The sequence below is a fragment of the Podarcis filfolensis genome (assembly GCF_964270895.1).
Source record: "Podarcis filfolensis genome assembly, chromosome: Z".
Lineage (NCBI taxonomy): Eukaryota > Metazoa > Chordata > Lepidosauria > Squamata > Lacertidae > Podarcis > Podarcis filfolensis.
In genome coordinates this window covers 24737790-24760487 of record NC_139617.1, presented here as the reverse complement: position 1 = coordinate 24760487, position 22698 = coordinate 24737790, and the positions used below count along the sequence as shown (strand labels likewise).

Genomic DNA, 22698 nt, shown 5'->3' with positions numbered 1-22698 from the left:
GCCTTGGACGCACACACCATTATTTAAAAGTTAGGGCAACATTTAGTGGCATGGGTGAGTGGGGAGGAAAGAGGCCATTTCACTTCCCACCAGAATTAGGGGAGAGATGTGTCATCTGCTCTCACCCGTTCATTCTCTGTGCTTCTGTGCTTACATTCGCAGTATACTCTACAGTAAACAACTGTTAATTTTTGGATAGTAAGACAGACACCCACCCTTCATTTCTTTTTGTGCCTGTCTTTGCTTCTTCTTTTTCTGTTTTCATGCCCATGCCTTTAAAAAAATTGACATCCCAGCCAAGTGTAAATTCCTATATGTAATTTTTTTGGTTTTCTTTTTTTACATTTAGGGGCCACCAGGTCCACCTGGCCCCCCAGGTCCTGTGGTAAGTATGTTTGACTGTTGCCTTGATTCTCGGATTTTAGACATTTCCATTCATTAGATAAGTAACGTTGTTGTTGTTTTTCTTTGCATCCTTTAAGCAGCATCAAAGCTTTTGGATGAAATATGGTTGTCCAGCTTCAAGCATGCTTGGAGGAAACTATTACATATACTTATCTGGATCCATTCCAACCTGGCTTTAGGCCTGGGCATGGAACTGAAACTGCCTTGGTCATCCTGGTTGATGGCATTTGCTGGGAGAGAGATGCAGGAAGTTCAGCTTTGCTTGTTCTCCTTAATCTCTCAGGGATTTTTGATACTGTTGACATGGAGTCTCTGGCGGTACTGTGTTTCAGTAGTTCTGCTCCTTCATCCAGGGCCGTTTCCAGAAAGCAGTCAAAAGAAGCTACTATTCGATGCCATGAGAACTTTTCTGTGGTGTCCTGTAGGTTCCATCTTCTCCCCATGCTATTTAAGATATTTAGAAAGCCACTGGGAGCTGTTATCTTGAGTGTCAGCAATTTGTGGACGACACTCATCTCTAACTCTCTGTTCCGTCTAAATCAGGAGAAGTCATGGAGGTGCTAGGCAGGTGTTTGGAGGCAGTGGGCCTGGATGTGGGCCAAGAAATTGAAACTGAACCCTGTAAAGGCAAAGGTGTTTTGTGTTCTAAGTCCTCAAGTCCAAGAGGTGTGAAGATGGCTTGTACCATGGAAGGAGCAGGTTCATAGCTTGGAGGTGCTCCTGGATCCAGCATTGTCACTGGAGACCAAGTGGCCTCATTGGTTAGAAGTGTATATTTCTAGTTCTGGCTGACTTGCCAGCTTTGCTCCTTATGGCCAGAAATGACTTTGCCAGCAGCTTTCAGATTGGATAATGGCAATGCTGCTCTTGAAGATGACTCAGAAACTTCAGCTGGTCCAATAAGCAGCGGCCAGATTACTGTCTGGGAATGCCTTTGGGACTCCTATAACCCCTGTTTTGAAACCGCTATACTAGGCCCCCATCAGGTGTTAAGACCAGTAGAGGGGGCCCTCTTTGTAGTTCTACAGCTCCCAGAAGCTCAAGGGGTGGCAGCCCAGGACATGGCATTCTCCATGGCAGCCCAAGCTGTGGAATTCCCTCTCTACAGAGGTGCATCTGACACCTTCACTCTACAGCTTTCAGTGAATGCTTTACCCTGACCTTTGACACCTGAGACATGTGTTTTCAAGACCCAATCAATTCCTGTTTCTGCCATTTCTTTTAAATGGCTTTAGTTCTGAATTTTAAATCGTTATAATAACCCATCCTGCAACCTTCTGATGAAGGAGGGTAATAAATAAATGTAATAACAAGAACACTGTGCATTAGTTATTTTAGGAGATTCTTGATTTGTGTTTTTTTGCTCATTTTTCTACAAATCTGAAACAGGTTTATTTTATTTTATGTATTTTTCATAATACATTGCTTATTTGGTTTTGGTTTTCAACAGGGTAACAGTGGCCTAGTTTTCCAAGGAGAAAAAGGAGCAAAGGCAAGTTCAGTTTATTTTGGCTTTGCCATGTGATGATATTTGGAAATGTGCTTAGGCATCCTGCTAATGGTTATCCCAGCCATTTAATCCCCAGTTAGGAACCTCATTTGATTCATCAAACAAAAGGAGTTACTCAGGAGCAAATGTGTCAACAACCCTAACCATTTCCAGTGGTTGGTCTTGAAGCCCTAGAGAGCTACTGCAATTCAGATAAAATACTACTGGAATCGGGTGGAGGAAGGGGTGTGTGGTGGGTGCAGGCCGTCCCTGGTGTCACCACTGAGAGGGGTGACAAAATGCCGGGCAGCACTCACCGCAGTGCCTACAGCATGCCCGAGCCACACATCTCTCCTGGGAGAGGCGCGGTGGCTTGGGCGCGCGCAGGCTCCGTGCTGCCCAAACGGTCCACCTGCTGCTTTCCCCCCAGCTGTAGGGCGGCTGAGTGGGAGGAGGCAGGCAGACTCCAGAGGCCCCATGGTGCACCCCGCCCCTATGACCTTCCAAGGAAAACCCAAATTGCCATTTATTCCAATTGAGTGCTAAAGGGCGGATGGAATTCCCCAGGGGGAAAGCAATCGGACCAGAGGAAATATGGATAAGCCCTGAGTCAGAGTAGCGATCCATTCAACTCAGGCCCCACTATACATTTCAAACAGTTTCCCTCAATGTCTCTGTGATGGGATGTTGAGCTGCTTGTGCGTAAAGTTCCTAATCCCTCAGTGTTTGGCTAAGTCCACAAACCACTGTCTGTAACGGAGCGCCATAAGCATGGCTCCGTCAGTCGCTGGCAGAATCCGACAGTGGGCGTTTACGGAATTTCTTCCAGCATAACAGCTCCTTAACGGAAACACGTCTTCTGGACTCTCTACGTGACAATTTCCGGCGAGGAGTGGGTGTCCCTAATGGAGGTCCTGAAACCTCCTCGCTGTTCTCGCTGGAATTGTCTCTGAGCCAATCTTCTGACTCGCCTTCCCTTGGAGCTCTTTCTCGCCCCCTGCTGGTTCCCTCCTCCGCTGATAAGTCTCTCTCAACCTCTGGGAGCCCCTCCACCACCTGTTCTTCCGATGACAGTTCCCTGACATCCACCTCCCCTCCAGGGCCCCCTCCACCCCCTCCCCTCCCTTCCTCTGCTGGAGGCGAGGGAGCAAAACCCCTGAAAGAACTTCCCTCATCTTCCGAAGTCTCGAACATTTTCCTCCACCGGTTGCTGTTTTGGGTTTCTAAGTACTCATCCTCCTCGGAATCTATTCCTTCTTCCCACTCTGACCCCGTGAATCCTTCCAATTCCTCCTCCTCGTCGGTGGTGCCAAAGTACTCTCTCCGGAACCTCGCTACTGACTGAGGTTTCCTGGGGAACCTTTGATGGAACGCTTCGATCAAGACTTCGTCATTGACTTCCTCTGCCGTCACCCAGGTGTTTTCTGACTCCGGTTCCCCTTCCCACGCTACCAAATACTCCACCTGATTACCCTTCCACCTGGAGTCGAGGATTTCCACCACATGGTTGCTGCTTTCCCTCTCTTCTAAGACAGGTCCCTGTGGGAAAACCCCTTCTTTTCCCCCCCTATACGGTGACAGTAATGACCTGTGGAACACTGGATGCAGTTTCATGTGGTTCGGTAACCGGAGTCTGAAAGCTACGGGGTTAACCTGTTGAATGACCTCAAATGGTCCCAATCTTTTGGGTCTTAATTTCTTGCAACCCCCCTTGAACGGCAGTCCTTGGGTGGACAGCCACACCTGATCCCCCACCCTTATGGTTTCACCTTCCCTTCTGTTCTTGTCTGCCTGCTTCTTATATTGTTCTTTGGCCCTTTCTAAGTTGAGTTGGAGTTGACGATGGATCGCTTCCATTTCTTCTACAAAAAGTTCTGCGGCTGGGACGCTCCATCTCTCCCCTCCTCCCCCTGGAAATGCCCTGGGGTGGCACCCATAATTAGCCAAAAAGGGGCTCATCCCGGTGGACACATTCTCCGCATTATTGTAGGCAAATTCCGCCAGCGCCAACTTTTCCACCCAATCGTTCTCTCTGTCATTGACATAACACCTCAGATATTGTTGGAGGATACCGTTTGCTCTTTCCGCCTGCCCGTTGGTTTCTGGGTGCCGGGCAGTCGAAAAATTGACCTCCACGTGCAGTAAGCTCATGAGCTTCCTCCAGAACCTGGACGTGAATTGTTTGCCCCGGTCTGAGACCACCCTCAAGGGGGCGCCATGCAGTCTAAAAATATGTTCTACAAACAATTTAGCTGTCTCTTCCGCCGTGACTGCATGTGAGCAAGCTACAAAGTGGCCCATCTTAGTTAACAGGTCCACTACTATCAGTATGGCGGTTTTCCCCTTGGATTTCGGCAGATCAGTCATAAAATCTATCGATACCGCCTCCCATGGCCTCTCTGGTGTGGGCAACGGTTCCAACAACCCCGCCGGTGCCCGCCTTTCTCCCTTGGCTCGCTGGCATTGGTCACACCCTCTTACATACTCCCTTACATCTTCCCTCACTCTGGGCCACCAAAATTCCCTCGTAACCAACCACATGGTTTTGTGTTGCCCAAAATGCCCTGCTGTAGGGCTGTCGTGCATCTGTTTGAGTACTCTCCCTCTCAATTCCCCTTCGGGTATATATAGTGCCCCTTTGTAATACAATGCCCCGTTTCTTTCTTCAAAACCTCCGGAGTTTTCTCCCTCCCTCCTTAGACCTTGGAGCTTATTCTGGGCGTATTCATCATTCTGCGTCTCCTCTACCAGTTCCCTTTGCCCCACCAACACCGCCCCACACACCCAGTGGTCCTCTGGGATGATATGTCTCTCTTCGGGTGCTCCCTCCTCCTCCAAATACTCTGGTTTGCGTGAGAGAGCGTCCGCCCTGACGTTTTCCGGGCCTGGCACATAGCAAATTTCAAAATAAAATTTGGAGAACTCCTGTGCCCATCTCACTTGCCGTTGGTTGAGCACTCGTGCCGTTCTCCAGTACTCTAAATTCTTGTGGTCCGTGCATACTTGCACCTTGTGTTGTGCACCAATTAGTAAGTGTCTCCATTTCCGGAACGCTTCGTGAATGGCGAGTAGTTCTCGGTCATATACCGTGTAGTTCTTCTCGGATTTGTTTAACTTCCGCGAGAAGAAGGCACACGGTCTCCACTCCGACTTATCCTTCCCCGGCTGAAGAAGCACCGCCCCCACCGCCCGGTCTGAGGCGTCAGTTTCCACTCTCATGGGTTTTTGTAAATCCACATGCAGGAGCTGTTCTTCCGAAGCGAAGGCCTTTTTCAATTCTTCGAATGCTTGCTCCGCTTCTGCCGTCCAAACAAATTTCTTCTTGCTGCTGAGACAGTCCGTGATGGGAGCCGTTAAATGGGCAAAGTTCTTGATGAACTTCCGATAAAAGTTCCCAAACCCTAAGAATCTTTGCACATCCTTTTTCGTTTTCGGTCTCTTCCATTCCAGTACCGCCTGGACCTTGCCTGGATCCATGGCTAACCCCTTGTCTGACAAGCGGTACCCCAGGAATTCCACCTCCTTGGTGTGAAACTGACACTTCTCTAATTTCACCCACAGTTGGTTTGCTTGCAGTCGGCTCAACACTTCTCTGACGTCCTTTACATGCTGCTCCTCATTCTCTGAATAGACTAATACGTCATCTAGGAAGGCCACACAATTCTTGTAGAGCAGAGGCCCCAGCACGTGGTTCATGAACGATTGAAAACATGCTGAGCCTGCTTGTAATCCAAAGGGCATAACGAGATATTCGAAAGCCCCTAGGGGGGTGAACATCGTTGTCTTCCATTCATCCCCCTCCCTTATCCGTATCAGGTTGTATGCCCCCCTTAAGTCCAGTTTAGTGAAAATTTTTCCCTTCCTCACCCGGGTCAAAATGTCATCAATCCTGGGCATGGGAAAGGCCACTGGTTCCGACACTGCATTTATGCTCCGGAAGTCCACTACAAGTCTAGGTTTATTCGTGTGTTTTTTGTCCACAAAAAACACTGGGCTGCCCCCCACCGCTCTGGACTCTCTGATGAAACCTCTCTTCAGGTTTTTGTCAATAAACTCCCTCAACTCCTGCATTTCCCTGTCTGACATGGCATACAGCTTGCCCACAGGGAGCTGGGCTCCAGGGACTAGATTGATCTGGCAGTCAAAGGGTCTATGCGGTGGTAGTTTGTCTGCTTCCCTTTCGCTGAAGACATTGCTCAGGTCAGCGTATTGTTTGGGCACCTTTCCTTTGTCCGTTACTTCTGTTCCTGCTAGAAAGGCCTTTGCCCCTTCTGCAGCCTTGCCCTCTTTGCAATGTTCTAGGCAATGTGCTGACCCAAAGGAGACCACTCTCTGATGCCAACCCACTAGCGGATCATGCAACGCTAGCCAGCTCATCCCCAAAATAATGGGAGCCCCTCCCAAGGTGGCCACATGGAACGCTATTCTTTCGGTGTGCCTGGCTACCCTCATTACCATTGGGACGGTCTGTAAGCTGACTCCTCCTCCCAACAGCTCTCTCCCATCGATCGTGGTCACCTGCAAGGGGTTGCTTAAAGGGATAGTCTGTATCTGGTGTTCTGCTGCAAACTCCTTGCTCATAAAATTACAGGAGCTGCCTGAGTCCAATAGCGCCCTTATCTTTAAGGGATGTCCGTTTGGCAGCTCTAGCAACACCTCTATCACTAGGGCTGGTCTCGGAGGTTCTGGCGTGGGCACTTTTACTGCTCCTTGGCCTGACTGCTGTGCCCTGATGGTGGCAGTCAGGCGCTGGCTTTTACTTGGTCCTGTCCTTCCTCCTCCTTCCCCCCAACAGCTCCTGCCATCCCTTGCCATTCCTTTCTTTGTGGACAGACTCTGGCAAAATGACCTGGCTGCTGGCAGAGATAACATTTCTTGGGGCTCTTCCCCTCCTTCTTCCGCCCTTCACTGGGATTTGAAACTGCCCCCGCGCGCGCTGTTCCAACTTCCATCGGCTCTGCGGGCGGGAAAGCTGGCTCCGGAATCTCTGGAATGCGGAAATCTCTCCAACGCTCCCCTTTCCCTTCCCGCTTCTCCAAGGCTCTGGCCTCCTGGCGTGCTCCAATGGTCAGCGCTGATTTGGTCAGCTGGTCCATAGACTCCGCCCTGGGCGCCCGGAAAAGTTCATCTTTCACAGCCGAGGAAAGTCCCTCTTCGAAAAGCATTTGAATGGGTTCCGCTGACAGATCCCACCCCAATTTGTGTATCAACATAGTAAACTCAGTCCAGTACTCACGGACAGATCGGCTCCCCTGTTTACAAGCCATCAACTGTCTGCGCACCACTCCCTGTTCAATGTCGCTGGAGAACATCAGGTCCATGGCGCGAAAAAACTTCCGTGCGTCTTTCAAGACTTCATTATGCCCTGCCATCAGGGGTCTAACCCAGTCTTTCGCCCCTCCTTCGAGATGGCTAATCACAAACGCCACTCGCGATTCCTCATCGGGAAAGTCATCAAACTGCAGATTAAGAGCATACTGCATCTCTGTCCTAAAGGCTTGATAGTTCCTGGGATCCCCCCCAAACTTCTGCACCAATCCTGGCATCTTTCTTGCTTGTGGGGGGGCCTTTGCCTTTTCTGCATCCTGAGCCCTCCTCTCATCGAGCCTCGCCGTTTGCAGCGCTAACTGGACCTCCAACACCCGGTACCTTTCTTCGAGGCTTGGACCGGCTCCAGCTCCTCCTGCTTCTCCGGTTCCGGCTGGGTTGCTCATGTTGCCTTCTCTGCACAAGCTGCTTTCAGGGACTGTCGGATTGCTGTGATGGGATGTTGAGCTGCTTGTGCGTAAAGTTCCTAATCCCTCAGTGTTTGGCTAAGTCCACAAACCACTGTCTGTAACGGAGCGCCATAAGCATGGCTCCGTCAGTCGCTGGCAGAATCCGACAGTGGGTGTTTACGGAATTTCTTCCAGCATAACAGCTCCTTAACGGAAACACGTCTTCTGGACTCTCTACGTGACAATTTCCGGCGAGGAGTGGGTGTCCCTAATGGAGGTCCTGAAACCTCCTCGCTGTTCTCGCTGGAATTGTCTCTGAGCCAATCTTCTGACTCGCCTTCCCTTGGAGCTCTTTCTCGCCCCCTGCTGGTTCCCTCCTCCGCTGATAAGTCTCTCTCAACCTCTGGGAGCCCCTCCACCACCTGTTCTTCCGATGACAGTTCCCTGACAGTCTCTTCCAAAACTTTTAATTCAAGCTTAATTTGACTGAAATTTGGTTTGTATAGCAGCTGTTCTGGAGAGACGGACCCCATTGCTATCTTTTCCCCTGAATATGATGAATAGAAAGTCAGATCCAAAGTTGTACTCCACTGAATCCTCTTTCCTTGATGAAGCAGCCTTAAGAATACAGGGAAGGGCTGTTGCTGAGTGACAGAGCAGCTGCTTTTAATGAAGAAGGTCTTCATTTCAGTCCCCGGGCATCTGCAGGTCAGGGTTGGGGAAAGGCCCTCTGCCTGATACCTTGGGCAGCTGCTGCCAGTCATTGTAGAAATACTGAGCTAGAGGGATCAAGGACCTGACTCATTATAAGGCAACTTCCTAGGTTTGGTCAGCTGGGTTGAGCCAAGGGTTGAGTTTAGTCCAGCACCCTCTTTCAGTGGCCAACCAAATGCCTGTTGAGTGCAGAAGCTTTCCTTTGCTATGTTTCTCAGCAACTTGCAATTCAGGCTGCCATCCTGTACCCACGGGGCTCTTTACCAAACCAAATTTCGGGTAGACTTTTCTCACCTAGAATATCTACCAGTGTTCATAACCAACAACACCCACTCAGCCGCTTCTACTTGCACTCAGCATGTCTTTTGACAACTGATTTGTGATTCCAGCTTCTGGGATTTCCAAGCTTTTTTTTTTCTTTTGGCTTTAAAACCCCTTGAATGTGCTTTACCCATGCAAGGCATACATTCTAAATTGCCTCATGCCTCATGCATAATCTTTTCCCCCAATAGGGAGATGTTGGGCTTCCAGGGCCCGCTGGTCCTCCACCTTCTACAGGGATCCAGGAATTCATGGGATTCCCCAAAGGACAGCAAGGAGCTAAGGTTTGTCTTTAACTTTGGAATCTCCCATCCCATGTTTAGTGTGAAATTGGGAGAACCCACTGAATTAATCTTTTGGTAGATTGGTTCTCTGGCTTGGCCAGATGATGTTGATGCTTTGAGTTGTGGCAGAAGTCAGACCAAGCCAAGCCTGAAGGTTTTGGTATAGGAATTCTATGGTCTCAAATACAGAATAAATGTTCATAATTGTACAAGGCAAACACACATACATAAGTATAGTGTCTGAAATAGTAAGGAGAGCAATCCTGAAGCCATTTTGACTCTCCCAAATGGACCCCCAATATTTCTCTGCATGGAGAAAGGAAATGAGAAAAGCTTTCCAATTGTCTTGCACCTCCCTTCAAATACAGTCTGGCAAGTATCTGTTAAGCTGAGCAAACTATCAATATGTGTAAGAGATTCAGGAACTAAAGTATTTACCATCTCAAAGGAACAGCCAGGCTACCCAGAAAATACAATCAAGTAAGGCATTATCAGGTATCCTGTCAGACAGGAAAGAAGCAACACTCTCAAATTTCTGCTGGAGACCGCCTCCTTCTTTGATGTATGTATGATGTTTTGGGGGCCTAGTCTTGGGCTACAGAGTAGACAATTTCAAAAGTCTTTATAGGGGCTTGCACACCATTGTTCTGGGTCTCTCCAACCTCCTTGCAAGGAGGGGAGAGAACTCTGTTGCAACAGAAAATTTAAGACCTGCCTTGTGCATGCATTAATCAAAATGCAAACTCAGAAGAGATGGTCTATTTACCTTTTTCCACCTCTTGGTTCTTTATTGAACTGATGCACTGAGAAATCCTTGATTCAGCACTATTTCGGCACACTGTCTTGTGATAACTGGCAGGAATTTGCTTAGAGGTTAGAAGCATCCTTTTGACCTTTTGTTCCCCAGGGAAAAAGCCAAGATAACAATGTGTCTCATGCCCCTAAGGTGATTAAAAATATTTATCAGCCTACTTTGAAATTAGTTATTCAAGGAGGGCAGAGACAATTGAGGCCAGTTATTGCGGATGCTCGATATTTATTCAACTCTGTGAATGATTAACTCACTTGGTCTGATTTCCAGAAGCCTTGATCAATGATTTCCAACACTGTTTTCCCACCACCACCAAGGTGACCTAAGCATTTTGGAACATTTTTTTCTGGTTGTTTGCTTGTTGCTGAGAACTTAAGCTTTCCCAGAAGAGGAAGCAGTCAAAAGGCTTCCCAAGGTTTTAATCATTAGTTTGGGAGCGTTGACATACCACATGCTTCTATACAGAAACCCTCTGAATCGTGAAACTACAGTAACCCAGGTGGAAAATGTAATCTCTTAAGGAAGCAAATAAGGGCAGACAAATAGCAGCTTTCAGTTTTTATGATGCATGTTTCGCCAGTCATTATATTTTCAAGATGGGTTCATGTGTATTTGCTAAAACACAAGATGAAGTGACTGAGTATTTTTACAGATTATCTGGGATTAAATTGGGCCGTCTCAGCTGATTTGGTTAGGCAAGATGGGGCTAGTTTTTTAGTTAATGCTAAACCAGAACTAAATGTTATGGGCGCAAATCTAGGTTATCCTCAGGTTCATGTACTCCTTCCTTTTCCAGTGCCACAAACAAGGAGTTTGGAACTTTTGCTTCCATTTTAGATTAATTACTGCTTGCCTGTCATCCACACCCACCAAACTGCTCTTAATGTTAGCAAGCCAACTTCAAAAGATAGTTTAAAATGCTGACTTGTTACAACAAACCATAAGATTAAACACAGTTTAGGGCAGTGTTTCCCAAACTTGGGTCTCCAGGCTGTTTCTGAACTACAACTCCTATCATCCCTGGCTAGCAGGACCAGTGGTCAGGGGATGATGGGAATTGTTGTCCGAAAACAGCTGGAGACCCAAGTTTGGGAAACACTGGATTAGGGTTTGAATGTTCTAAAATGGTTCCCATTCCCTTGGAATTGCCAGTATTTTCTATAAATCCTCTTGTGTCTTTTTTCAGGGTGTTCCTGGTCCTGAAGGCTTTCCTGGTCCTCCTGGGTTTCCTGGTCCTCCAGTAAGTTTGTTTATGCCATGGCACAAGAGTTTGCTATGTTTCCACTCCTCTAGTTCTTTTAATACAAAGGGCTTATAAAGAAGGCATAAAGCCATTGGGGAGGGGGTTGATCTGCGTTTATCCAGACGTTGTTGGACTCCCAACTCCCATCAGCCACATCTGGCATGGCTTCTAGTCATGAATGGTGTGAGTTGCAGTCCAACAACATTTGGAGGTTTCAGATGTTTTATACAGTGGTATAAAATAAGTGAGGTGCAAGAGCCACTTCCGTACATTATCTCTTTGAAGTACTTTGAAGTGCATCTACATGGTGCAATCTCCTGTTGCTGCTCTCCAGCAGCTGAGCACTGACTTTCCAGTCTTCCCTTTCTCCCCACTTTCTTGGGTGGCCATGATCAAGTTCCACAGACATTAAAATTTAGTAAATCTGATTCCATATTATCTATAAGGACTAAATATTTTAGGAAATTTTACAACCGCTTTACAGTCCAGTATAAATATTTTAGGAAAATTTACAGCCTCTTTAACGGTCTAAGGAATACTAAGGAATAAATATTTTAGGAAAGTTTTGAAGCATGAGATAAATTATCTGAATTGCATCAGTGTTGTGAGCTTTCCTACTTACTATCCCCAAGGACAAATGTTCTTTTTGGCTTCTTGGGTTTGTGGTAGTAAACATGATCTATGTTTTGTTGAAGAAGGGAAATGCTCTTTTTTCACACATCCCATTTTTCAGACCAAAGAGGCATGCAGAATGCATGTGGGCATTCCATATGTTCAAGAGCTCTTCCCTTTGCTTGTATGAGCCACAGATAATGCCAGATATATGCATGAGACCCTTGCTGCATACTGTGATGCGGTTGTATGCTCAGCTGTGCTCCTGAATCATTAGGTAATGGAGCAGGAAGTCAATGATTTGCAAGGGTTTTGTATGACCAAGTTACCTGAGCCATAGCAGCACTGGTGAGAGAGGACAGCTGAAAGCTTTTCACCCTTTCTTGAAAAACTATAAGTCACAGCCATCCAGTGAAGTGGGATGTTGGAAGATTCATTAGAGAACAAAAAAAGAGAGTAATTCTTCACACAGTGCAAACAACGGAATTCATTCCCACAAGAGGTACTGATGGCCACCAATTTGGATGGCTTTAAAAGAGCGTTAGACAAATGGAGGAAAAGGCTGTCAATGGCTACTAGACATCATGGGTACAGTTTGTTCTGCCTTTGTGTTGGAAGAAGTATGCCTTGCTAATACCAGTTGCTGGTAATCACAAGTGGGGAAAGGGCTCTTGCACTCAGATAAGATATATGGGAGGTAGAGCTTCCTGTATTGCTTAGCTCCCTTGCTGTACAGCAGAGGAAGACAACATGATGCCTCCCAGATGTTGTTGGACTACAGCATCCATCTGCCTCAATCAGCATGGCCAATGGTCAGAAATATGGGAGTTGTACAGTGCAGCAACATCTGGAGGGCATCCTGTTGGCTACTCCTGTTCTACATGTAATAGTTTTATGGTTATGCCTAAGAATATCCTCTCTCCTTCCCACCTGCATCCCTTTCCATTTCAGCTCCCTGCCACTGGAGAGCCCTTTCATCTATTATTATTATTTCATCTGTTGTTATTATCTGTCGTAATTACAGAGGCAGAGGAATCCTAACCCTGCTGATGAACAGCAGGGCAGAATGGAGCAGTGTCCAGGGAGGAAATTGAGAAGGAGATTTTTTTTCTCTTTATCTCTTTGCCAGCTTCCCAACTGAGTAAAGCTGAGACCTCCATCACTGTAAAGCCCTCCTCTCCACCAGCAGAGACTATACGCCAACCCAGGCCAATAGCATGGAGTGGGATGGAGTTCCTCTCTTAGGGTCCTGTGATACATATTTTTGTGTTTGCTTTTGGTGGTCGACTCCTCTTCCCTTCCCTCCCTGAAGTGCCTTATTGTTACCTTTTGGTTTTCCATTTTTTTGTATTTGGGCATGAAGAAATCCCAAGCCTGTTTGCTAAGCTACATGAAGCCTCCATTCAGGTTAGGAGGGAGAAGCCAGTGCTGTAGCTGGCTGATATTCTGTGAGGCTCTTTACCTAATATGAGGTGAACTGTGTAAGGTTCACACATATGCTGAGCATTACTCAAGCCCTCTTCAATGTACAGAATTGTGACACTGACTTTTGAGTTTGTTCAAACACAGTTTCCAGTTATATCTAAATAGGGAAACTGGTTTAATCTCTGCCTGCAAATCAGGGTATCTACAGGTATGAACTACAGATTTGAACTACAGATATGAAACCAAATTGTTTCTATCTGTAACTTCAATGAGAATACCTGTGCCCCATTGTTTCTCACATGGAGATCATTTGCTTTCTATATCTTGGGCTTGCATTGTGTTTTTGGTTTGCATGCTGAGGTGTGGATTAATCCAAGCATCTTTGGCCATTTCTCCCCCTTTCAGGGCATTAGGTTTTTCGGAGAAAAGGGAGAAAAGGGTGTACCTGGTTTGCCAGGGCCAAGGGTAAGTAATTTCACAAAATCCATCCTTTGCTGTTATGGAAGGTATCTTTGTGGGGGTGGAAGAGTGGGGTCCTGACTAGGCTATCTTTGGTTCCACGCAACTCCTGCTTTCACTCCCCACCCCCTAGCAGCAGTGTTGTCCCAGCTGCCAACTTGTGGCCTGCCTTGGCAGCAGTACTATAACAGCTGGATAATCCTTCCCACAAGTGAGATTGGGAGTTTAGCAGCAGCAGTGCCATCTTGGAGACCAAGTGGGAAGGAGGAGCATGCCAGAGTGTGTGAGGCCTTGACAAAGCTATGGAAAGGGCCATGAATAAATGGTAGTTCACATGCTTTGCAAAAGGTTCCACCCCTGGCATCTGCACATAGTGCTGGGAGTGACAGCAGCCTGAAACCTTAGAGAGCTGCTGCCAGTCAGTGTTGGCAGTGTTGGTCTAATGGGCCAATGGTTTGGCTCTGAGGCAGCTTCCTGTGCATCTGTGTTCCTAAATGCCTCTACTACGCTAGGTGTTCATGCCAGGCCTGGTGCTTAGGGTTAGTTTGCAGTGCGTTCACCATTAGTCATGTCTTTTATTGCTTGGTTAGACGTATATTTTAATACTTACTTGATTTCATATGTTTTTAAGCATTTTAGGCTGCAACCTGAGCTCCACTTAATGCCAGGCTGCAAGGGATTCAGACTGAGCAGTGGTAGGGCTGGGTGGTATATCAATATATTGTCCAAAACCAGTTTGAAGTCCATATTGTGATATCGGTTTCATAATTTTTGACCTGGCAATGTATTGTGAATCATGATATGTGTGTGTGTGTGTGTGTGTGTGTACGTGTGTGCACACTATGAAAATATCACAATGTAGAGGAAACCATGAAGCCAGCCAATGCCTCTACATAGCTCTATCCTTATTTCAGACATCGTGATATAGCAGTATATTGCATTGTGTAGCTGGTGATATACCACGATGTTGAAAACCAGGTATCGCCCAACCCTAAACAGTGGTATCTTTTGTTCTCTTCTGATTAAGAGGGCCTCTCAACTGCTGCTGATCACAAGGGCAGATGAGAAGCCAGCTAGTGGTGTCCTTGCCAGTGGAACCTGATGGAACGCTCTCCCCTGGGGTGGAGGGAGATGAGTTGGCATGCAGTCCACTGCATCCTGAGCTGGCCTCACAATCTGTGCTTGCCACCATTGGGCCTTGTTTGAAGGTGGCCCAGGGATCAGGCCCAATCTGCCTGCCCAACCCCCTGCAACCACAAACTTTCTGCTGCTGTGGGCGTCTGGGCTTCAGATTCAGGGGTGGCGCCATTGCTCTACAGAGCCCCAGTGGTTGCCGCGGGGAGCCAAACAATTCCATTTAGATAAAGAATAAAATGTCCAGTTGACCTGATTTATAACGCCAGCAGCAACTCACTCCATGTGTGTATTTTCCTTAAGAGTTAAAATAAATAAATAAATTCTGAAACAATACAAACATGCTCCCTTACGCTCCCTAAATAAAGCCTTTGGCTTGGATTCTAAGAAAAGTTAACTTTAGGAAGTTCAAGGAAGGACAGTTTCCTTCCCCCCTGCAGCTACTTCTGACCCCTGAAAAACCTCATCAGGAGGTCAGGGGCCCTTCTTGAAGAAGCCAGGAGGGAGGAATTGATGGGAATCTCCTCTCTCAGTTAGCTTTTCTTAGGATTCAAACCTAGTTGTGGATTATCCCTTCCCCAACCCTACCCAAGGAAGCTGTTCTTTCTTCATGGTCCATGTGTTAACCTAGACATAGTCGAAATGTAATCAATACCATAATTTCTACAGTTCTGTGAGTGGTTTTGTAAGTCTTGAACAGTATCAATTCATTATTTTGTAGGACGGCAAGTGGGGGAGGGGGGTAATTCTCCTTTGGCCACCAAGAGTCATGTCCTGCCGGCAAATACCAAAAACACCACCTAAACTTGAGTGTGGCACAGGAACTTTATGTAGCTAGTCACTGGTGTGAATACATGCAGGTCACGCTATCTGAACACAGTGCATTTTCAGGAAATGGCTTGCTAGGTGAGTGTTCACGTAACGAGTCAACAATTTCCATTAATCCCTATGGGGAAATTTCTAATGCATTCCCGACTACTGAATTTTGATCTCAAAATCATGAGAAAGCCCAGGAAAACCCTCTGAACCCTTACAAAAGGCAAACAAGGAAGGAAAAAAATGCTCTCTTATTGTTTGATCTCTTCCCCTTCCTCCTCACTCCCACCATGATTTCCGGCAAAATGGCTGCCACATGGACCAGCAAAAAAGGAAAGAAAGAAGGAAAAAAGGAAGGCTTATTTAAGGCTGCTTATTTGTTTATAGTACTGCACACAGATCTGGCTGTTTGGATATCTGCATCTGCGGTATGCATAGTGAGGTTTGGACACAAAGTCTTCATATTTGGATAAGTGATTTTTTTGTATAATGAGCAGTTGGATAGTGGGATCTCCATGTCATAGTAAAAGTCAAACCAGAGTCAGGCAGTCTCTTGAGGCCTGCAGAAATATCCAATACTAACTTTTGCCTTCTTTCTTTTTAGGGAGATATGGGATTGAAGGGATTTGATGGAGGCCTAGGGAGACCGGTAGGTAGTGACTTCAAATCCCACCATGTGCCACTGGCAAAATGGTCCTTTTTTGGTGGTGGCCCCAAAGCTGTGGAATCAGCTTCCACGTTCTATGCAGCACATCCCAGAACTTTGTGCCTTTAAGCAGGCAATGAAGACCTTCCTTTGAAGGCGGTTTTTTGGCTGTTGGGAATGATTTGGCCTGGATTTCCTGCTTCAAGTATGAGTTCAACTAGAAAACCTCAAGGAGCACACCACCACCAATCCTATGATTCTATGTTGTCTTTATGGTCAGCTCATTGTGTCAACCTGTGGTTGTTGTAATGTCCTTTTGCAATGTTACTGTTGTATTTGCACTTTTAATTACAAAAATAATAAAAAAAATTAGTAAGTCACTCCGAGAATAATAGTTAGAAAGCAAGCTATAAATTTCCAAATAAATACATAATGAATGTATTTCTTTCCAAATGTGAATGTTGTTTCTCAAAGCTGCTTACAATCCAAGCACCTAATATATTAATGGTGGCAATAAAGGAGGCTTCTTTTTTCTGCCCCCTGTATCCTCCTCTTCAGTACTGTGTTGTTCTTGTGCATAAGCTAAGAGCTACAAGCTGCTGTTCTGCATGCCACCATAGAAGTGGGTAGAAATGATCACAGTTTTCATTAATAATAATATATAATAATAAATAATTTTCGTGCAGGGTTTATCAGGTGAACCAGGATTTCCTGGACAGGATGGATCACCAGGAGGAAAGGTAATTTCCTGAACGGAAACAAGAACCACAAGTGCTGATGTTTAAGATATATGGAGCAAACAAAAGCATTTGAGCATCTAATACAGTAAGCCTGCAACTTACGCACATCTAACTTGTGCACATTCAGCTTTATATGCTTAGCTTTTATTATTTATTTATTTATTTATTTATTTATTTATTTATTTATTTATTTTTTAAGGAAAGCAGGTGGGCATCTGGGAAAAAGGATTTTGGTAGTCCCACCTACCATTGACTGTATTTTTGACTGTATGAGATTTTGGCTTTAGGCATGATCCCGGAATGTGAACCCTGTGTAAGTTGCATGCTTACTGTATACTTATAACAACAAATGCAGTTCTCTGTCAATCTATATGTAGCTAAAATGGCACCATCCATGCCCTAGGGGAGGTGAAGGTATCAGCATTGGGGCATGGAGGAGGGACCAGGTTTTGAGAAATACCCCCACAAAAAAAGTTTTCAACCCACCTTCCAGGATAGAAACACAGTGAAATAAGGGTTGAGTGGCTCCATAAACTGGGGACAGTGGGATGGAATGGAGTATCCTGAAAAGGGGTGCCACTAGCTGGCTGTAACATTGAATAGGAGCACTCCGTGCTGTAACTTTTTGTTGTCAGGTCTAACTTGCGTAGGTCTGTGTTGATTTACAATCCAGCTCACAAAACAAATCTCAAATGCCAGAACAGCCATTGCAAGAAGAAACAGAATCCGTTTCAAAGAATTGTATTTGTAATTCTGCTATTGGCAACTGTAATCATGTTGCATGTATGACATGCACGCATACACACATTTCATGTATACATATATATTGTGATTCATTTTCAGGGCGACTTTGGGGATGTTGGTCCACCAGGTCCTACAGTTACTGTTGATGGAGAAGGTGCCGTGGTCTCGGGTGCGTTTTTCTTCTTCATTCTCTTGCAAAGGTTTTGATATATGATACACCTGCATCTTGCACCCATCTAACTTGAGAACTTTCAACTATGTGAGATTTCAACTATGTGCAGGCAAGGTGGGGATGCTGTTGTGAGAACTTGTGGGAAGCCAGATTGTCCCCGTGAGATCTCATGAGACCATCCCTACCGGTCCCAGAGCTGGCACGCTGAGCAGGCCTTGCCCAAGAAGCAAGGCTGAGTGTTTAATTGCTATTTTCCTGCTGGATAGCCCCAAGTGGACCTGGCACGGGAAAAGCTTTTAAACTCTGCACTTTCCTTTCCGGGCAAGGCCTGCTCAGTGTGCCAGCTCTAGTATCTCCCTCCTTGTGGAAGGCAGGCTAGCTAGCTGCCAGGCAGGGCAAAGCATAGCACAATTTTGACTAAACATAGGGTTGCCAGGTTTCAAAAAGTAAAAAGCAGGGCACCCCAAAAGATGGGGTACACAGCCACTGACACAGACATACAACTTTTCATCAATGGTCCTCTGATGAGGCTAGATCACATGTTACAGTTCATTTTATACAGCAGTTAAACAGTTGGCACATTATAAAGTCCACTCATGTGTCTTCAGAACATTTTTTTAATTAGTTTTTATTGAGAGGTTTTGTGTTACAAAGCAAACAGAGAAACAACAGCTCAAAGGGAATCAAAAAGGGAAGCAGCACAGTGCTCACATGAAAGCCTCGAGTCAAAGACTTGGGAAATGTGTCTGTCAGAAATCGAACCTTTTATTATTGAGCCCCGCCATGGAGTTTCCAAGGGCTAAATGTGACCTAAAGATGCAGTCTGTGATCAAATGTGCTGGTGTCTTTAGCTCCATCCATCCTAACTTCAAATGAGTGAAGATTCCCCGCCCCCCTTCAGACTTCCTCACTCATTGTGAGTGAAGTCAATATATACAGAAATGTTAGGTAGGGATGGTGCTAGCATTTATTATTTATGATCATCAAAAAAAATTTATTCCGCTTGCTCAGAGGGGGAGAATGGGAAATTGGGAATTGTTTGCATGCATTTTTTTAAAGGAAAAGAAAGTTGATTTAAAAGGCAAAGTACCAAAAAGAATGGAGTAAATTTATGGTTTATATAAGTGAGAGGTGTAGAAATTTGAAGACGTTAGCAGGACTGAAATAAATCTTATGTCATAGTTTAGTCTCTTATTAATGAAACTGTGAATTAAAGATTGGAATAAGAAAACCTGCGGAATGGAAGGAGGGAAGTCAATGGCTCTACAGAGCATAAAGTAGGATACATGTAAAAAGACTTGATGTTTTTGGTTTGTTGGTGTTGGTGTATTTAAAATGAAAACTTAATAAAAAGCATTTTTTTAAAAAAGATTTAAAAGGCAACAACATCACTTAGTGTTGTGGTCTTGGCCATGATGAGTGAACATGGTGATTTTGGTGATATGAATGCAAGATAGGTCTGAAGTCTTTTCCTGTTCCTTTTGTTTAATGCCAGGACCTCCTGGAGAGCCTGGGACACGCGGAACCCCCGGCGCTAGAGGTGACCAAGGGTTCGATGGTTTACCAGGCCTTCCTGGCCAAGCAGGGTTTCCTGCACTTACTCCAGGTAATCCAGTTGAGGATCCTTGCCTTAAGGTGCAGAATTCCAGTGGTATCTGGACTCTTTGCTTCCTCTTCTTTTAACTGAATAATCTGCATGGTAGCTCAAGGGAACAGAGTGGCTCCCCTGTGAATAAAGTTTGCAGAGTTTGGGACTTTTTAGTTTAGAAAGAAGGCGAGAAAGAGGGGATGTGATAGAAGTTTATAAAATTATGCTTGGTGTGGAGAAAGAAAAGTTTTCTCCCTCTCAACACCAGAAATCGTGGACATACAATGAAGCTGAATAATGGAAGATTGAGAACAGATAAAAGAAATGACTTCTTCATTCAGCACATAGTTAAACTATGGAACTCAGTCCCACAGGAGGCAGCGATGGCCACCAACCTGGATGACGTTGGAAGAAGATTAGACAAATTCCTGTTCACTTCTTTGTTCTGTATAGTTTAACTGCTCACAATCATAGACGAGCATTTTAAGAAATTTGCATTATGCGTTGTTTTAGATTTGACTTTCAGGTGGTTTTATCTGTTCGCATTTCATTTTGCTGTTAAGCAGCTTTGAGACATTTTCTTTTTGTATAAAGTGGCTGACAACTGGAATAAACAACAGCAACAATCTTTTTAATGAGTATTAATAAACTACAACTCATTTTTTTTTAAAAAAAATATTTATTGGGGTTGTACAATGAAACATAATAAGATATGGAGCCAGTGATCAACACTGAATCAAATGAAGTCTCTAAAACACTTCACGAAACAGGAAATGTTTTTGGCGTGCGGCAAAATATTTAAATTGAAGCGGCCTGTCTGATTTCAAGTGTTCTGTGGCACACCTGCTCCCATGCTGAAAAACTTCGTTTACATGGAAACAAAATGAATTTGTGATAACTGGGGAGGGGGGGATAGTCAAGAGGGCTTCTGCAGGTGATTGCAGTGATCTGGACTCTGTAGAAAGGATGGTATAGCTCCCTTCTTTCTTCTTATATTCCTCTTCTTCCACTGTTAACTCCTCCCATTAACATTTCATCAGTGACAAAATACTGACCTACAGGGGGAATGCCCTCCCAGTGCAATAGAGGGAAGTTTCTTGCGCCTCCTTTTTTTTTTTTGCAGCAATTAAAAGAATAAAGATAGATATTAATAAGCAGATAATTTTATAAAGTGTTAATGACTGGAAATGTGAAACAAATCTTGTCTGTCTTAGGTTCCCCGGGTCGTATGGGAATCCCAGGTGATCTGGGACCAAAAGGAGACATGGGAGACCCAGGCAGAGAAACAATTGGGTTGCCTGGTCCACCAGGCAGAGATGGAGAGCCAGGTTTGCCAGGTCCTCCTGGGTTACCTGGACCATCATGTAAGTACATTACGGTGCTCAGTTTTTGTACTGCATGGTGTAGTGGCTACAGAGTTGGACTAGGACCTGGGAGTCCAGGGTCCTAATCCCCACTCAGCTGTGAAGCTCACTGGGTAACCTTGGGCCAGCCACTGTCTCTTAGCCTAACCTACCTCACAGTGTTGCTGAGAGCATAAAATGGGTGAGGGGTAGAACCACGTACATCGTATTGAACTCCTTGGAGGAAAAAGTATCAGATAAATATAAATGAAATGAAATCGTATTCAGCATAAATGTTCTCCCACTCCTCCCCATGCTGTGAAGAAAAAAGTGAAAATCCCACAGTGCTGGTGAAATGTTGCATATTCTGTCGTTCATGGCCTTGTGGTTTTCCACATTCTTCCACCCCACAAATTCATGGTGTTTTTATGTTTGTTTGTTTAAAAGTACCGTATTTTTCGCTCTATAGGACGCACTTTTTCCCCTCCAAAAATGAAGGGGAAATGTGTGTGCGTCCTATGGAGCGAATGCAGGCTCCCTGGCTTCAGCGATAGCAAGGCAAAGCCTCCGAAGCCTGCGCTCCGGAGGCTTTGCGTTGCTTCCGCTGAAGCCAGGAGAGTCTGCTCTTTGAGGCTGGCGGTGGGGAAAGCAGCGCTTCCCCCATCGCCAGCCCCAGAGATTGGGGGGCAGTGGGAAGGCAAGCGATGCCTTCCCGCTACTCTCCAACCCGGGTTTGAGGCTGGCGGTGGGGAAAGCAGCGCTTCCCCCATCGCCAGCCCCAGAGGATGGGGGGCAGCAGGAAGGCGCGCAACGCCTTCCCGCTACTCTCCAACCCGGGTTTGAGGCTGGCGGTGGGGAAAGCAGCGCTTCCCCCATCGCCAGCCCCAGAGATTGGGGGGCAGCGGGAAGGCGCGCAACGCCTTCCCGCTACTCTCCAACCCGGGTTTGAGGCTGGCGGTGGGGAAAGCAGCGCTTCCCCCATCGCCAGCCCCAGAGATTGGGGGGCAGCGGGAAGGCGCGCAACGCCTTCCCGCTACTCTCCAACCCGGGTTTGAGGCTGGCGGTGGGGAAAGCAGCGCTTCCCCCATCGCCAGCCCCAGAGATTGGGGGGCAGCGGGAAGGCGCGCAACGCCTTCCCGCTACTCTCCAACCCGGGTTTGAGGCTGGCGGTGGGGAAAGCAGCGCTTCCCCCATCGCCAGCCCCAGAGATTGGGGGGCAGCGGGAAGGCGCGCAACGCCTTCCCGCTACTCTCCAACCCGGGTTTGAGGCTGGCGGTGGGGAAAGCAGCGCTTCCCCCATCGCCAGCCCCAGAGGATGGGGGGCAGCAGGAAGACCCTTTAAAGAGTGAGCGGATCTTGGGGGCTTTTCCCCAAGGAGGGAGAAGGGACTGACTGGCCGAGTCAGTCCCTTCTCCTTCCTGCGGGCTTTTGCGGGAGATGGAGGAATTCCCCCACCTCCCGCAAAAGCAGGCAAAAGCCGTGCGCTCTTTAAAGGGGCTGCATGGCTTTGCTGGCTTTTCTAGGAATTCCCCCACCTCCTAGAAAAGCCCGCAGGAGCCGCGCAGCCTTTAAAGAGCGAGCGGCTCTTGGGGGCTTTTCCCCAAGGAGGGAGAAGGGACTGACTGGCCGAGTCAGTCCCTTCTCCCTCCTGCGGGCTTTTGCGGGAGATGGGGGAATTCCCCCACCTCCCGCAAAAGCAGGCAAAAGCCGTGCGCTCTTTAAAGGGGCTGCACGGCTTTGCTGGCTTTTCTAGGAATTCCCCCACCTCCTAGAAAAGCCCGCAGGAGCCGCGCAGCCTTTAAAGAGCGAGCAGTTCTTGGGGGCTTTTCCCCAAGGAGGGAGAAGGGACTGACGGGCCGTTTCAGTCCCTTCTCCCTCCTGGTCGAAAAGCCCGCAGGAGTCACGCGGGGCTCCTGTGGGCTTTTGCGGGAGGTGGGAGAATTCCGCCACCTCCCGCAAAAGCAGGGAGAAGGTCTTGGAGTAGCGCACAGGCTGCGTGCAGCCTGTCCACTGCTCCCAGAGCTGGGGGGGGGGA

General features: G+C 46.7%; 1 protein-coding gene across 5 annotated transcripts in view; it reads left to right on the top strand.

Moving 5' to 3' along the window:
* Positions 1-22698, top strand: part of COL4A6 (collagen type IV alpha 6 chain) — a 193751-nt gene that overhangs the window by 121660 nt on the left and 49393 nt on the right. For 4 of the 5 annotated variants that reach the window (XM_083595796.1, XM_083595793.1, XM_083595795.1 and 1 more), the window contains exons 11-20: positions 350-385; positions 1856-1897; positions 8838-8930; positions 10928-10981; positions 13427-13486; positions 16035-16079; positions 16763-16816; positions 17660-17729; positions 19228-19338; positions 20535-20684. In XM_083595796.1, the coding sequence (XP_083451922.1) occupies positions 350-385; positions 1856-1897; positions 8838-8930; positions 10928-10981; positions 13427-13486; positions 16035-16079; positions 16763-16816; positions 17660-17729; positions 19228-19338; positions 20535-20684 (715 nt within the window). Of the gene's footprint in view, positions 1-349; positions 386-1855; positions 1902-8837; positions 8931-10927; positions 10982-13426; positions 13487-16034; positions 16080-16762; positions 16817-17659; positions 17730-19227; positions 19339-20534; positions 20685-22698 lie in introns of all 5 variants that reach the window. The other variant, XM_083595794.1, reaches the window with a different exon arrangement.